This window comes from Dermochelys coriacea, chromosome 2 (genome assembly GCF_009764565.3).
Source record: "Dermochelys coriacea isolate rDerCor1 chromosome 2, rDerCor1.pri.v4, whole genome shotgun sequence".
Classification (NCBI taxonomy): domain Eukaryota; kingdom Metazoa; phylum Chordata; order Testudines; family Dermochelyidae; genus Dermochelys; species Dermochelys coriacea.
The window spans coordinates 95,449,487-95,467,782 of record NC_050069.1 but is presented as its reverse complement, the minus strand read 5'-3'; the positions used below and the strand labels follow the sequence as shown (position 1 = coordinate 95,467,782).

Genomic DNA, 18,296 nt, shown 5'->3' with positions numbered 1-18,296 from the left:
GTTTTTTTCCTCCAATCACACCCCTTATGTGGAGCTGTGCAAATAACAGATTTTTTGGTTCACTTGTAATTCTGAAAAACTGTTTTGGGACAACTCAAAGACAATCATTTTTTGAAATTTTCAGACAACTGAAAAATCAAAAAATAAAATTTCATTTCCATTTTGAGCAGTATTTAAACATTTTTATTTAATTAATAAAACTAAAGGAAATTTCAAGAGGAAAATTCATTTTGAATCAAAAAATCAAAAAAAGTTTTGTAAATGTTGAAACAAAATGTTTCAAGGAAAGGTTTTTGTTTGTTTGTTTGTTTTTTACATAAACAATCGGGTGAAACTGAAACAAATTAGTGAAACATTTTGATGTAGCTGAATCTACATTTTTTTCAGAAAAAAGTTTTATTTGAAAAATTTTGTCCAGCTCTACCCTTGAGTCCTATACAACCTTGGGATGCCCTTCAGTCCTGAGAAATCATCAAGATGCCAAATAACCTAGTTTTATGGCCACTTTGTGCTGCTGGAGTGGTGCAAATTGCCGAAAGTGAGATTAAAAATTTGACTCTCATCTTTTCACAGGGAAAAAAGAGCAGCGAGGATTGATTGCATATAGATGGAAGTTGGAACTAACGCTAACCCTTGCAGTTCTGCTAAAACCAAATTTTATAAACCAGATGCTAACAACACTGCCAGAAAACATTGCCATGGCAGAGAGAGCTTAGTGAAGATAAATTTCAAAAGTAAGTTCATGCCAACTCATCCATCTAGTACTTGTTTGTATATTTATTTTGAATCTGTTGCTAATATATATTGAGAAAAAGAGAAAGAACACATACATCACCTCTTCAAATGAGATACATGCTTTATTTTTACATTAGGGTCTCTGCATTGTAAAGTACAGAGCCACAACACAGTGACAAAATCATCTTTAATAAGTATAAAAAAAATTAGATAACATCAGAAAAGGTGAAATAATTAATTAGTACCATATAAGGTTTTCAGTGTGTATGCCAAATGAATAATATTAACAATAATAACACTTAACAGCAACTTTCTCTTAAATTCATTGCCCTATTTTCCACGGGTCTCAAATAGGTTAGAATTTCAGTGGGACACAAATATTACATAAAACTTTTAGTTATACTGTCCCTATTGTGTGGATAGCATTGTCACATCTAGTGTTAACACCTATACAGTACTTAGAAAATGATCACATAAGTTAAAACACAGCCAGATCACTGTAATTCTTTTTCTGTCACTGTTCCTCTCCCCCCATACAACCACAAACATAAAATTCACTCTCTATATGCGGCTCCTTATCATATGTTCATAATACGTGGATTCCAAGCATGATATTATGGGAGATTCTCCACCTAAACATGCACAGAGAAGGGGGGAAATACCTGAAACAGATTTTTCATTCCCTCCCTCGTAGGAGAGAAATGTGATCACATCTTTCCCTGTGGTGATGGCAGATATTTTACCTCAGTGGGACCAGTAAAAGGCACATAGTCAACATATCTGAGCCATCCTCTCTATCCTGTTTAGAACACCATTTATACTTATTGTAACCCCTGCTGAGTCTTTATCGTTTGCATGCAACCAAATATATTTCTTGACTCTGTCCATTTCTATGATATATGGACAATTTGCACTCTGGTGATGATATGGGGAAATACTTAAAATTGTTTGTGGAACCTCAGGTCCAAGTTTCTGAACTATAATAAAATATTTTTGTTTTTACTGTTACTCATATATATTACTGTAGGGCCTAGTTACAAGGTCTTTTCACTTAAGGGCTACTGGTAGGAATATCAGAAGAACCTAAGGCTGAAAATCAATAGGACTCGTGCTCCTAAGTTATTTTGAAAATCCCACTCTTTATGTATTTACAACCTATATCTTAAAAATCATTTTTGTCTGATAATTATACAAAGAGTGGAATGTATATACTAAATATATAATTAATTAATCATTATATTGTGTGACAATACTCTGCCCTTACCTCCATGGGTCCCGCATTTCCTGGCGGATTTTGCTAGCCTCAGAGGCTCACTGTGACCCTCCATGTAACCCTTCTTTCTCTAGAGACAAGGGTCACAGTCTATTGAGCCATTTTCATCATAAGCCAGTGAGGGCGGTGAGGAGAAGTTATCCTTCCTTGCACAGTCTCTGTTGTCTCCCAGTCTCAGTGATTAAAAGGGGGCAAAGGTGGTGGTGGGGAGCCCGGGCCCACCCTCTACTCCGGGCTCCAGCCCAGGGACCCTATTAGTATCAGCTAGGGTAGCTGACCTTTTAGAAACATGACATGTACAATTCCCTGGGCTACTTCCCCTACAGCAGCCCTCACTTCCTCAAGCTCCACTTAACCCTTCCCTCAGGGCCTCCTTCCTTGTGCCTGATATGGTGTGTTCTACTCAGTCTCTCCAACAGTGCAACTTCCTCTCACAGCTCCTGGCATGCACACCCACCTGACTAACTGGGAGGCTTTTAACTAGTTTCAGCCAGCCCCCGATTGGCTTCAGGTGTCCCAATCAACTAGCCTTCTCCCTGCCTTCTGGAAAGTTCTTAATTGGCCCCAGGTCTCTTAATTGACCTGGAGCAGCTGCCATTTCATTTATCCTGGTACCAGGGATTTGTTTAGCCTGGAGCTAATATATTTATCTCCCATTACTTTTCTATAGCCACCTGGCCTTGCCCCGTCACCTATCCAACCCCTCTGCTCAACACCATAAAGTTGGGCAACTTGGGACGCCAGGCAGTATGCTCGTGACAGACCATCAGTATTGCCATGGTGGCATCCAGCCCTGTGCCGTATACGGAACTGGAATGGTTGGAGGGATAAGAACCACCTGGTGACCCTTGCATTCTTTTCCTTATTCCGCTGCATCCACTGGAGGGGTGCACGGTCCGTCACAAGGGTAAATCGCCGGCCTAACAGGTAATAACGCAGTGTCTCCATAGCCCATTTGACAGCAAGGCATTCTCTCTCGACTACTGCGTATTTCTGTTCTCTTGGGAGAAGCTTTCTGCTTAGGTAGAGGATCGGGTGTTCCTCTTCTCCCACCATTTGGGACAGAACTTCCCCACCCCTACCTCGGAAGCTTCTGTTTGTAAAATAAATTCCCTGTTGAAGTCTAGGGCTATAAGTATGGGGTCATTACAGAGGGCCGTCCGAAGGTCTGTAAATGCCCCCTCTGCTGCGTCAGTCCACTTTACCATGTCTGGAACTCAGGCCTTCACCAGGTCCGTTAGGGGACTTGTCCTAGTGGCAAAGTGGGGAATAAAACGTTGGTAGTAGCCTACCATGCCTAGGAACGCACGGACCTGCTTCTTTCGAGTCGGCCGGGGCCAGTTTTGAATTGCCTCTAGCTTATTCGTTTGGGGCTTCACTATGCCCCTTCTCACAATATTCATAGATTCATAGACTCATAGATACTAAGGTCAAAAGGGACCATTCTGATCATCTACTCCGACCTCCTGCACAACGCAGGCCACAGAATCTCACCCACCCACTCCTACGAAAAACCTCAGGTACCTAGCCTCTGCTAGCCCTTTGGCACATTTAGCGGGATTAGCAGTGAGGCCAACCTGCCTTAAGGTACGCAGTACTACCTCAACTTTCTCCAAGTGGGATTCCCAGTCTGGTGTATGGATGATGACATCATCTAGGTATGCAGCTGCATAACTAGTATGGGGGCGCAGCAGTTTATCCATGAGGTGCTGGAATGTGGCTGGGGCCCCATGTAGCCCAATAGGGAGGACAGTGTACTGGAATAGCCCATCCGAGGTGGAGAATACTGTCTTTTCTTTAGCTTCTTTGGTCAGAGGAATCTGCCAGTACCCTTTTGTCAGATCCAGTGTAGTCAAGAATCGGGCACTACCCAGTCGGTCAACCAGTTCGACGATTCATGGTATGGGGTATGCATCAAACTAGGATATTTCATTTAGTCGGCGAGTCATTACAGAATCTCATGGTACCACCAGGTTTAGGCACTAAAACAATTGGACTGGACCACTGACTGTAAGATTCTTCAATAACCCCTGATTCTAACATTTTCTTTACTTCGGCCTTGATTTCTTTTCTTTTGGCTGCTGGCATTCGGTAGGGTCTCAATGTTACCTTGGCTCCGGGGATTGTGCGGATATGGTGATTGGTCTCAGTCGTCCGCCCTGGTTTTGTAGAGAACACATCTCGGTTGTGATTAATCATGTTGGCTGCCTCGATCTTTTGGATTGGTGTCAAGTCGGATGATATCCTCACTTGCTCGTGTAAGTTATCCTCCTGGGGAAGGGTCTCCTGCACGACTAAGCATGCCTCTCAATCGTGCCAAGGTTTTAGAAGATAGATGTAGTAAATTTGCTCTGATTTCCGGCGGCCTGGCTGCCGCACCTTATAGTTCACCTCTTCCACGGCTTCGATTATTTTGTAGGGTCCCTGCCACTGGGCCAACAGTTTACTTTCTGCTGTGGGCACCAGTACCATCATCCGATCCCCTGGTTGGAACCGTCGAAGCTTCGTTTAGTGGTTATAATGGGTTCTTTGGGTCTCCTGTGCTCTCTCCAAGTGTTCCTGTACAATGGGCGCAACTTGGGCTATCCGACCTCTCATCTGCAGTACATGCTCAACTATGTTCCTTCTGGGATTTGGCTCCTCTTCCCAGGCTTCTCTGGCTATATCCAATATGCCCCGAAGGTGGCGCCCATATAGTAGTTTGAATGGAGAGAAACCCGTGGAGGCTTGCGGAACCTCCCGGATGGTGAACATGAGGTAAGGCAATGGGGTATCCTAATCTTTCCTATCCTGGCTCACCACTTTCCTGATCATGGCCTTGAGGGTCCTATTGAAACTTTCCACAGGGCCATCTATTTGTGGGTGGTATACAGAGGTCGGGAGGGCTTGTACATGGAGCAATGAACAGAGATCTTTCATCAACTTGGACATGAAAGGTGTCCCTTGATCAGTCAATATCTCCTTGGGTAGCACAACCTGGGCAAAGATCCATACTAGCTCCTTAGCTATTGTCTTGGAAGCTGTGTTGCACAGGGGAACAGCTTCTGGGTATCGGGTTGCATAGTCCAGTACAACACGCACATGTTGATGGCCCCAAGCTGTCTTCTCTAGGGGCCCTACCAGATCCATGGCTATCCATTCAAAAGGAAGCTCTATTATTGGAAGAGGTATCAAGGGAGCCCGCAAGTGCGGGCGAGGGCTATGTAACTGACACTCCGGACAAGAGGTGCAATATCACCGGACATCTTCATGTACTCCTGGCCGGAAGAACCTCCGCAGGATCCGTGCCTGGGTTTTCTCTACCCCTAGGTGTCCTCCAGACAGGTGACTGTGGGCGAGACTCAATATGGCTTTTTGATGTTTTCGTGGCACCAGAAGTTGTTGTATCTCTTGCTCCTGCATTTGCACCACGCGGTACAGGAGATCTTTCTTCACTATAAAGTAAGGTCCAGGATCCCAGAACTTCCCATCCACAGGTGTCCCATCGATCCTGGCCACCTCTTTCCTGGCGTTATCATATCTGAGGTCCTCTGCCTGGTCCCACCCAAAAATCTCTCTTCTGGGACTAGCCTGCCCAAGCTCCCAGGGGCCGGCTTCTGCTTCTTCCAACAGCCGTCATGGCTGGGGTTCACCTTCTGTGGTGGAAATTTCTCTGTTGGCTGCTCGTGTCCATTTGCCTACTACGGAGGTCTTCTGGCCCTGGGTCCGGATCCGGGTTCCCAAGGCCTTCACGGCTTTCCACTCTTTTTTTGTCTTCCAGGTCTTTCGGGGGGCTGAGAACAGATTCTGAGAAATGTCAGCGAACATCAGGGGTTGACATTCCCCTGGTGACGAGTTGCTGTTCTCAGGGTCCCCACCTCCCTCCAGCCTCTCCGGGGGGAGTAAATTATCAAACCCTGGATAGTCCCTCCCAATGACTACAGGATATGGGAGTTTAGGAACTACGCCCACGGTCACCTCAATATGGTTTCCCTGAACCTCTATCTCCACTGGGATGGTGGGGTAATGGCTCACGGCCCCATGCACGCACGTCACTGCTACGCGTTTGGCTTGTAGCAGCTGACTACTTTTTACCAGCTTACCCAATATGAGGGTGATAGCACTCCCAGAGTCCACAGGCGCTTTAGTCTCTGCTCCATTTATCCTCACTGGCCTGGTGTAATTATGCGGGGCTAATGCAACCCCCGCAAGGTAGATAAGGGAGCATGGGACCTCCCAATCCCCCAAATTACATTGCATAGGCTCCTCGGTGCTGGGATACTGTGCTGTTATGTGTCCCCACTCCCCACATGCATAACATCTATAATTCTTTTTAATCACTCCCCTATCCCGGGGGTTAGGAGGTTTAGTCCCGGGGTTCCCCCCACTCAGGCCAATCCCTTCCTTCTGGGGTCCCCACTGGTTTTCGGCTCCCCACTTCTTCCACCTAGGACTCCCCGGTGGTTTGGCTGCCTTGGGGTCGGTTGCTTGCTTCGAAAGGCGCCTTCCTTGAGTAGTCGGGTCAGTTCCCTGGCTGTCATCCGTCTTTCTACCAGTGTTATCATCTCATCATAGTGGACGGATTGTTCTGGCCTACCCATTTGTGGAGATCTGGCGGCAGTCCCCACATGTAATGGTCTATGACCAGGGTCTCCAAAATCTCCTCTGGCCTGCACACCTTGGGTTGTAACCACTTCCAAGCGAAGTGTATGAGGTCGAATAGCTGGGACCTCGGGGGTTTGTTCTCCTGGTATTTCCACTCATTGAACCTCTGGGCCCTTACCGCCGCCATTACCCCTGATCGTGCTAGGATCTCTGCCTTCAGATGGGTATAGTCAGTGGCATCCGTGGCAGGCAAGTCAAAGTAGGCCTTCTGGGCCTCTCCACACAAAAAAGGGGCGAGGATGCTGGCCCACTGCTCCTGGGGCCACACCTCATGCTGAGCAGTCCTTTCAAATGAGAAGAGATATGCCTCTACGTCATCTCCTGATGTCATCTTCGGCAGACTACCAGTGGCCCTCAGGGTTCGCGTCCCGTCGGACCCCAGTGGTGAGGATCTTCAGCTGGTCCACCACCTCTCTCAAGAGGGCACGATCTTGGGTCACCTGGCTCATCAATAGTTGATTCGTTTCCTGCTGTAGCCACATAGACTCCTGTTGTGCCATTGCCTGAACCCGGGTGGCCTTCTGCTGGGCTGCCATGGCTTGTACCAGAGATCTTACACCTCCTCCATTGTGGTACAGAGCAAACAAACAAACCAAACCAAAATCCAAAACCCCAGTGCACTTTTTTTTTTTAAACCTCTTTCTTCTGCCACGCTGTGAACGAAGTCCCACTCCCGACACCAGATGTGACAATACTCTGTCCTTGCCTCCGTGAGTCCTGCATTTCCTGGTGGATTTCACTAGCCTCAGAGGCTCACTGTGACCCTCCATGTAACCAACCCTTCTCTCTCTAGAGACAAGGGTCACAGTCTATTGAGCCATTTTCATCATAAGCCAGTGAGGGAGGTGAGAAGTTATCCTTCCTTGCACAGGTTTCAGAGTAGCAGCCGTGTTAGTCTGTATTCGCAAAAAGAAAAGGAGTACTTGTGGCACCTTAGAGACTAACAAATTTATTAGAGCATAAGCTTTCGTGAGCTACAGCTCACTTCATTGGATGCATTTGGTGGAAAAAACAGAGGAGAGATTTATATACACACACACAGAGAACATGAAACAATGGGTTTATCATACACACTGTAAGGAGAGTGATCACTTAAGATAAGCCATCACTAGCAGCGGGGGGGGGGGGGGGAAGGAGGAAAACCTTTCATGGTGACAAGCAAGGTAGGCTAATTCCAGCAGTTAACAAGAATATCAGAGGAACAGTGGGGGGTGGGGTGGGAGGGAGAAATACCATGGGGAAATAGTTTTACTTTGTGTAATGACTCATCCATTCCCAGTCTCTATTCAAGCCTAAGTTAATTGTATCCAGTTTGCAAATTAATTCCAATTCAGCAGTCTCTCGTTGGAGTCTGTTTTTGAAGTTTTTTTGTTGAAGGATAGCCACTCTTAGGTCTGTGATCGAGTGACCAGAGAGATTGAAGTGCTCTCCAACTGGTTTTTGAATGTTATAATTCTTGACGTCTGATTTGTGTCCATTCATTCTTTTACGTAGAGACTGTCCAGTTTGGCCAATGTACATGGCAGAGGGGCATTGCTGGCACATGATGGCATATATCACATTGGTAGATGCGCAGGTGAACCAGCCTCTGATAGTGTGGCTGATGTGATTAGGCCCTATGATGGTATCCCCTGAATAGATATGTGGACAGAGTTGGCAACGGGCTTTGTTGCAAGGATAGGTTCCTGGGTTAGTGGTTCTGTTGTGTGGTGTGTGGTTGCTGGTGAGTATTTGCTTCAGATTGGGGGGCTGTCTGTAAGCAAGGACTGGCTTGTCTCCCAAGATCTGGGAGAGTGATGGGTCGTCCTTCAGGATAGGTTGTAGATCCTTGATGATGCGTTTGAGAGGTTTTAGTTGGGGGCTGAAGGTGATGGCTAGTGGCGTTCTGTTATTTTCTTTGTTGGGCCTGTCCTGTAGTAGGTGACTTCTGGGTACTCTTCTGGCTCTGTCAATCTGTTTCTTCACTTCAGCAGGTGGGTATTGTAGTTGTAGGAATGCATGATAGAGATCTTGTAGGTGTTTGTCTCTGTCTGAGGGGTTGGAGCAAATGCGGTTATATCGTAGCGCTTGGCTGTAGACAATGGATCGAGTGGTATGATCTGGATGAAAGCTAGAGGCATGTAGGTAGGAATAGCGGTCAGTAGGTTTCCGATATAGGGTGGTGTTTATGTGACCATCGCTTATTAGCATCGTAGCGTCCAGGAAGTGGATCTCTTGTGTGGACTGGTCCAGGCTGAGGTTGATGGTGGGATGGAAATTCTTGAAATCATGGCAGTCTCTGTTGTCTCCCAGTCTCAGTGATTAATCATGGGGCAAATGTGTGTGGGGGGGGGAGCCTGGGCCCACCCTCTACCCCAGGCTCCAGCCCAGGGACCCTATTGGTATCAGCTAGGGTAGCTGACCTTTTAGAAACATGACATGTACAATTCCCTGGGCTACTTCCCCCACACAGCAGCCCTCACTTCCTCAAACTCCACTTCACCCTTACCTCAGGGCCTCCTTCCTTGTGCCTGATATGGTGGGTACTACTCAGCCTCTCCAACAGCACAACTTCCTCCCACAGCTCCTGACATGCACACCCACCTGACTGACTGGGAGGCTTTTAACTAGTTTCAGCCAGCCCCCGATTGGCTTCAGGTGTCCCAGTCAACATAGCCTTCTCCCTGCCTTCTGGAAAGTTCTTAATTGGCCCCAGGTGTCTTAATTGACCTGGAGCAACTGCCATTTCACTTATCCTGGTACCAGGGATTTGTTTAGCCTGGAGCTAATATATCTATCTCCCACTACTTTTCTATAGCCATCTGGCCTTGCCCCGTCACAATTGTAATAGAAAGAGTGAGCCTGAAGCAGCTGAATAATAAAGCTGAAATCATGCAAACACATATCTTTCAAACAAATAACTATAAAAATATAATTTGCTAAACAAATGAACCTCCAGTTTGTTCTTCTTTTGAATACAAATTCTACAACATACACATTGTCAATGCATCCAGAAAATGCATCGCTTCTTTTTTGTACATACTTTTCTCTGTAATAGGTTTGGCATAATTGATTTAATAGGGACATAAACTATGGTTTGTGGATTCTTCCCAACTGCTGCTGAACTTGGATAATCAAGTGATTTTTTTTGTTTCAGAAACCTGAATGTATATATCTATATATATATCTATATCTTTAAAGAGATTTAAATAAATTGTTTATCAAAGCTACAGCAACACTGGCGTCAATATAAACAAACTTTTTAAACAGCACAGACATATGCTGAAAAAACTAAATAATCCCTTCTGGTACAAATTAATAATCCTGAAATACACTGGACAAAATGACATCAAAGGACAACATGCCTACGTACGTACATACATACATAAACAAAGCCTCATAATTACCTAACAGGGCTGTTCAAGATATCAGGGTCACGGGCTGCAACTGTTCCAATGATGGTGCCAACCTTTGCTGCTTCAGACACTACCATGGAATACAAATGGGAAGTAAATACAGGAGGCTCATCCACATCCTCCACAATTATCTTCACTGTTGTCATATCGCTAAAGGGTCCCAGACTTTGAAAGCGAGAGTCAACATGCTTATTTGCTGCTTCTATCCTCAGTGTATAGCTTGTTTTAGCTTCAAAATCCAGCTCCTAAAAAGAGAAAGTTATTTTGAAATTTAATTACTAATTAAATAGATGGTGCAGCAAAGCTCTTTCATTTACAAATGTCAGTGTATGTATATATATATAAAAAGAACTTTGCCACTGGTATCCAGGCAGCATTTTTGACTGGCAGATCATAGAAAATTACTGATTTTTAGCATTTAGCTTTCCACTAATTGCAGTATCTCCCTTCGTCTAATCCAAGATATTTTGATTGATTCTAAGGCTGCCAATTAAATGCTAAAGTTATTTTCCATCAGGGCATTAATTTAGTAGTTATAAAACAACATGCAACTGCCAAGGGAAAGAGCAAAAATTCAACAGGAGAAGCCAGTGCTGCTTAACCAAAATGGAGTGAGAGTACAAAACAAAAAACAAAACTTTACCATGTGGTTTTAATGAACACATATTGAAGCGTATAAAGAGAAATGAGATGTACTGTATGAAGGGGATTTTCAAAAATGCCCGGCATTGGGCTAACTTTGCTCCTACTAAAGCTGATGGCCAATGATGACTATTTTTGAAAATCCCTCTCTATGGATGAAATCCCTGTGATTTCCCAGGGCCAGAATTTCACCCAATGTTTTTAATGTGTGTGACTCCTTCATTTTGTGTTATGAGTACTTGTATGTTATGAGTTATGAGTATCAATATAATATCACTTTATCATTTCCTTTTTACTGCACTGTCTAAGGCAACACATTTGGCAGGAGCTACTCACTAGAAATTCTCATTTAAAAGACTACAACAGTTGGAGAGAATTTTGAGACAGTGTTAGGAAGATACTGACCAATGGGATGGTCCAAATGCAGCAGTTTGGATACAGAGCACTGCCGCAAATCAGCATTGCACTGTATTGTCTGCATTGTAGCATATTACATCTGGATGTAGCCCAGAGAACATTTGATCTAGACTATTTATCAGTCTATGCAAAAGTTGCTTCACTTGGTTTTGCCTAATTAATATCCACTATATAAACATATTTTTCGCAAACAATACTATATTAGAAGTCAATAAGAAACACACAGCACTCAATATTCCAGATCCAATAATCTTTCTAGAACACAAGGATATGATTTGGATAGTAGCCTCCCTCAGAGGACAAATTTTACTGATGTTGATATTACATCCTGCTGCAACAGAAGTCCCTGAAAGAAAGAAGTGAATTAATATCAGTGATATGCCCATACTCTACAATGTAATGTCTCTGGGTACATGAAGGTCTGAGCCTGATAGAGTCAGGATGCACTGAGTGCCTAGCTACCTAGCTGCCTTCTACATTACAGAAGTATTTATTTCTAGACAACAATGAAGGGACTGAAGCCTTGCTAAGTCTGCAGTTTGGTTAATCAGCTACACTTTCAAACTATATTCATGAGACAATAAAATACAGAAAATTGGTATGATTGTACAGATACTGGAAACAACTGAACAATTAACAATTAACATCTGAAATGCCCTGCGACAATAACCTGCTGATATCTGCAAAATGTCTTTATACACACTTGGAGGAACAGTATTTATGGGAATTATTAGCCAAATCAGAACCAAAACGTAAATCTGCTAACCTGCATACATTGTGGGCCAAGCTCTCCTCTCAGTTACACTGATATATATATCCAAAGTAAGTCCATCAAAATCAACGGTGTTTACATTAATTTTACAGTACAACCTGAAACAGTTTATATACCTGCATAAATAAGAGAAGAATTTGGCCTATTGTGTTCAAAAGGAGATGAACTTTTCTAAACTCCATGTGGAAGTTCACTGCTTTGCTGAATAGGGATGGGCTTAGACATGTGCTTTAAGTTATGCACTTAAAGAATTGGTAGGGGAAGTAGAAGCGTGTGGCAACCTGGGCAGCAGTGACCATGAGATGGTCGAGTTCAGGATCCTGACACAAGGAAGAAAGGAGAGGAGCAGAATAAGGACCCTGGACTTCAGAAAAGCATACCTTGACTCCTCAGGGAACTAATGGGCAGCATCCTCTAGGAGGTTAATATGAGGGGGGAAAGGAGTTGAGGACAGCTGGCTGTATTTTAAAGAAGCCTTATTGAGGGTGCAGGAACAAATGACCGTGATGTGGAGAAAAAATAGAAAATATGGCAGTGAAACAGTGAAATCTTCTGTGAGCTTAAACACAAAAAGGAAGCTTACAAGAAGTTGAAACTTGGGCAGATGACTAGTGAGGAGTAGAAAAATATTGGTCAAGTATGCAGGGATGTAATCAGGAAGGCCAAGGCACAAATGGAGTTGCAACTAGCAAGGGAGTGAAAGATAACAAGAAGGGTTTCTACAGGTATGTTAGCAACAAGAAGAAGGTCAAGGAAAGTGTGGGGCCCTTACTGAATTGGGGAGAGGCAACCTAGTGACAGATGATGTGAAAAAGCTGAAGTAGACAATGCTTTTTTTTGCCTCGGTCTTCACAGACAAAGTCAGCTCCCAGACTGCTGCACTGGGCAGCACAATATGGGGAGGAGGTGAGCAGTCCTCATTGTTGAAAGAGCAGGTTAAGAACTATTTAGAAAATCTGGACATGCACAAGTCCACGGGGCCAGATGCAATGCATCCGATGGTGCTGAGGGAGTTGGCTGATGTGATTGCAGAGCCATTGGCCATTATCTTTGAAAACTCGTGGCAACCGGGGAGTTGGATTCCTGGATGATTGGAAAAAGGCAACTATAGTGCCCATCTTTAAAAAAGGGAAGAAGGAGAATTTGGGGAACTACAGACTGGTCAGCCTCACGTCTGCCCCGGAAAAATCATGGAGCAGGTCCTCAAGGAATCCATTTTGAAGCACTTGGAGGAGAGGAAGGTGATCAGGAACAGTCAATATGGATTCACCAAGGGCAAGTCATACCTAACCAACCTGATTGCCTTCTATGATGAGATAACTGGCTCTGTGGATATGGAGAAAATGGTGGATGTGATATACCTTGAGTTTAGCAAAGCTTTTGATACAGTCTCCCACAGTATTCTTCCAGTAAATTAAAGAAGTATGAATTGGATGAATGGATTATAAAGTGGATAGAAAGCTGGCTAGATCGTCAGGCTCAATGGGTAGTGATCAATGACTCAATATCTAGTTGGCAGCCAGTATCAATTGGAGTGCCCCAGGAGTCGGCCCTGAGGCCAGTTTTGTTCAACATCTTCATTAATGATCTGGATGATGGGATTATCATCATGATGGGATTATAGTGACCTAGAAAAATTGGATGATTGAGCCAAAAGAATTCTGATGAGGTTCAACAAGGAGAGGTGCAGAGTCCTGAACTTAAAATGGAAGACTCCTATGCAGTGCTAACGGGCTGGGAATTGACTGGCTGCAGAAAAGGGTCTGGAGATTACAGTGGATGAGAAGCTGGATACGAGTCAACAGCGTGCCCTTGTTGTCAAGAAGGCTAACGGCATATTGGGCTGCATTTGTAGGAGCACTGGCAAGAGATCGATGGAGGTGACCATTCCCCTCTATTCAGCAGTGGTGAGGCCACATCTGGAATGCTGCATCCAGTTTTGGGCTCCCCACTACAGAAAGGATGTGGAAGAATTGGAGAGAGTCCAGCAGAGGGCAATGAAAATGATTAGGGAGCTGGGGCACATGATTTATGAGGAGAGGCTGAGGAAACTGGGCTTATTTAGTCTGCAGAAGAGAAGAGTGAGGGGTGATTTAATATCAGCCTTCAACTACCTAAAAGGGGGGTTCCAAAGAGGATGAGCTAAGCTGTTCTCAGTGGTGGTAGATGACAGAACAAGGAACAATGGTCTCAAGTTGCAGTGTGGGAGGTCTAGGTTAGATATTAGGAAAAACTATTTCACTAAGAGCATGGTAAAGCACTGGAATGGGTTACCTAGGGAGGTGGTGGAATCTCCATCCTTAGAGATTTTTAAGGCCCATCTTGACAAAGCCCTGGCTGGGATGATTTAGTTGGGGTTGGTACTGCTTTCAGCAGAGGGTTGGACTACATGACCTCCTGAGGTCTCTTCCAACCATAATCTTCTATGATTCCATGATTCTATGTTTAATGATTTCTTGAATCAGGGCCTAAAGCATTCAAAAAACATGTCCAAGTCAGTCATTCTGAGCAGTTCAAGTATTAGCATAAAGCAGATTCTCTTGATCTACTGTAATTTTGATATATGAGTGAACTATTTTTTTAATTTTTATTACAAAAAGAAGTACAGTTATTTTGAATCTCAACTTTCATTTAGTTTTACATCTGAAATACAACAATCTGAGGAATCCACATGTGTCAGCCATTAAGTATCAGTATGCATGGTGCTGCTATCATGATGTAGCATGGCAGGCATTGTGGTATGTATGGTATCTAAGAGGTGTTCCAGAAACAGGGCAATGAAGCAACTGATATGATATGCTGTGCATCAGGCTTACAGAGAGAACAAGAAACCTGCAATGTGTTAAGGCTATTCCTATTTTCTAGCGCAACTACCCATTCAAGTGAAATAAATTAGGTTCCAAGCCATGGCATAGAGAGGAGGGAGAAAATGTTAAAGGTAAAAAACTGATATGTTTTGAGCAAAGCCTGGGAACTCTGAGGCAAAGGACACACACATTCTGTAGCTAAGTGTTTGAATTCTGTGGCACTGTGCTGTGGCAGTGGCAGCTTCATTTAAAATTGGAAAATTGCGGTTTTAATGAGCTAGCTATGCAAATGAATAATGAAGTCAGTACACTAGCCCCATTCCATTTATTTTGATATTAATTTCAGTTTAACATGTTGTGTCGCAACATTTTCAATCTGTTGCTGGTGATCGTACTGACAATGTTTAACTGAATCATAAAAATCACCATGGGGTAGCTGGAACTTGTGGCAGTCGGGCAAAGGTGTGACGTAAGTTGGATATTTCTGCTAAAATGCTCAGGAATAAAAGAGTTAACACTGTTGCTATTTAACTTAAGATTTCAGAGTTTGAAAAACATAAAGATGAATAGGGCAGCTCACACTCCTCAGAGCTAGTGTTTTAGGCTGCCTGAAGATTTGGGAAAACCTCGATCTATTGGTTTGCACTTGCTTCACATTTTCAAGCCTATGTTCACAGTTATGAGGCCAGAAACACAACTTCAAAAAAGAAAGAAAATATTTTATTCTGGAACATATATCTGTAGGTTTTAAGGCTAGAAGGGACCACTGTGATCATCCATTCTGACCTCCTTAAAACACAGCAGTACAATTTCCCTGTATTTATTCCTGCCTCAAGTCCAATAGTGGTGCATGAATTAAAGCAATGGCGGCCAGTATGTCCCTTGGCCCATACCGCTTCCAGCAGCTCCCATTGGCCTGGAGCAGCGAACCGCAGTCACTGGGAGCTGCGATCGGCCGAACCTGTGGACGTGGCAGGTAAACAAACCGGCCAGGCCTGCCAGGGGCTTTCTCTGCACAAGTGGCGGAACAAGTTTGGGAACCACTGAACTAAAGTATATCTTCTAAGAAAAAAAAATCCAATCCTGATTTAAAATATCCAGTTATGGGAATCACTCACAACCCTTGATTTTTTTTAAAAAGTGCCTTCTTTCTAGTCTGAATTTATTTAATTTCAACTTCCAGTCACTGTTTTTTGTTACTCCTTTGTCTGATAGATTGAGAAGCCCCTGTCACAGTTCCAGGGTTAACTGAACTGCTGCTGCCTCTGGGATCTGCTCAAGGGCTCCTCTGTAAGTCTCATACCTCCAGCTACCACCTCTCTGTGAGTGGGGACCTTCTTCCCTCTTCCTCCAGACTAGGGATTTAGGCTTGCTGCCCCCCTTGTAATTCACTATGATTATCCCAGCAGTCTGATCTTAGTCTATTGCCTGCTGTTCTGCTCTTCCAGTGACCAGCCAGTTTTCAGACAACAGTACATTTATTTACGAAAAAATCATTCAGAGAAAATACATTATAAACAGGAAACAGTCTACACACATAGTAGCTTACCAGGTGTTACCCATCTTCCGCTTGGAGACCCTGGTAAGTTGACAGTCCTTTAAAACCTTCCAGCAGGGTTTTTCCCTCTGGGTTACAAATTCATGTCAATTTAAGGATTTAAATGAGAGGCACTCAGACAGTTCAGAGTGAGCCTTTATACACAAAGCTCTTTCTTTGACCCCTGGACCTGTTGACTGTGGTCTGAAACAGAATATGCACTTACCCTCCGGGGGTGATAGTTTTTTGGAGTTGTTTACCTGTCCTGAGATTTGCAGTAATTACACCCCACTGACTTTAATTCATGGAGGAGGCTTGGTAACTCTCCTCCATAGAGCTAGAATACAATTCGTAGCTCACAACTGTTTATAAATATTCCCTGTGACAGAGTCTGACACATATCAATATAAGTTTTTTGAAGTTTCCATGCTTCCCAGGTTTCATATTTGGTACACACACACCTTATCAAATTTCTTTTCCTCATGTAAGTACTCACAGATGCTGAAAATTCATCCTTTAACCTTCTCTTTGTTATGCTAAATACAGTGAGCTCCTTGAGTCTTTTATTATAAGGCAGGTTTTCCAATTAAATCATTCTGTTGGTTCTTCTCTACACCCTCTCCAATTTTTCAACATCCTTCTTGAAAGTAAGGACACCAGAACTGGACATGGTGTTTCATCAACAATTGCAATGTCGCAGTGTCAAATACAGAGGTAATTTAACATCTCACTCTATAATTCTGCAACAACCAATATATTCTGTGGGTGAAATTCTGGCTTTATTCGAAACAATGGCAAAACTTCCACTGACTCCAACAGGTTTTCACCCTATGTCAAATTCTGATGCTGCAGAATCAAGTAATTCACAGGACTATATTATGAGCTAGAAACACTGGACACAAAATGTATATGAGGGGTTTATTTGTATACATATACCACCTATTGCTAACTCTCTGCTGCATAAAGAAAAGGAGTACTTGTGGCACTGGTAGCAGTTTTTAAAAAAAAATACATTCATTTTATGTTTCAAATGTCCCTTTGATTTTAGAATTTTAGGTTGGTTTTAGTTTGCATACAATACTTAAACAGTGGTATATGTTGAAGTAGGATGTGTTAGAATACAGGAGGACTTCGTCACACATGTGGAAATATATTACCGGGATGCAGAGTAAAATATCTTTTTATTAGATATTAGTGACCAGCTAAAATCAGTGCCAAAATCAGCACTCCAAAGAAAAAAAGATTCCAAAGGAATTCCATTTTAAAAGAAAATGTGTAAACAGTACAAGATACCTCATCAGATAAACTCTGCAAAGCCTCATTCAAATAGAGCAGGGCACAACAAGTTTAAAAAAAAAGTATGATTCAAAGGTCAATTTTTACAGATATTCCTGTTATTACGTGCAGTTCATAAAAATGATTTATATTAAAATTTCTGGTAAGTTTAAAAATTAAAACATATCTGGGCCTTTGGTTTGCTTACCACACATTACTATTCATTTGGCACACTGACATGCACCTTTATTTTGTTATCATTTATTGGCCTCTTTTTCTAAGGGAAGAAACAGACTTCTCTTTTAGATTGTAATTCAAGGATACAGGAGTGATAGAGGTTGCACTGTGAAACAATAAAAGCCAAATAAGATACATATTCATAAGAGAGAGGTAGTTCATTATTGAGAAGGATGAATGACTAAGATCATGTAGTTTACATATGTTTTACAAGCTGGCTTACTAGGGTATCTGAAGGGCAATGAGACTGCAGTATGGGGCATTCAATGCTAATAGTTTCCTAAACCTACAGGGACCCTTGCTAAAGAAATATGGTCCAAAAACTTTTAAAATATATTTTTGATGGGAAAATGCACTTAGTAATATAATAATATTCACAGAAATAATTATACATGTTTAAGAAAGCAATTGGGCTCATCATTAATTCCTGTGAATTGCCAGTCCTGGAAGGTGCTGGGCACCTCTTATGAGATGATGGAAGCCTTCAACTCTCAAAGAAATCAGTTGTAACTATGGTAACTAAGCACCCTGCAAAAGGTGTTCAGCACCTGACCCCCAGAAA

General features: G+C 43.1%; 1 protein-coding gene across 3 annotated transcripts in view; it reads right to left on the bottom strand.

Annotated features, from left to right (window-relative positions):
* CDH7 (cadherin 7) overlaps positions 1–18,296 on the bottom strand; it is a 107,514-nt gene that overhangs the window by 16,615 nt on the left and 72,603 nt on the right. For all 3 annotated transcript variants that reach the window (XM_038391294.2, XM_043508157.1, XM_038391293.2), the window contains one exon: positions 10,039–10,292. In XM_038391294.2, the coding sequence (XP_038247222.1) occupies positions 10,039–10,292 (254 nt within the window). The remainder of the gene's footprint in view (positions 1–10,038; positions 10,293–18,296) is intronic.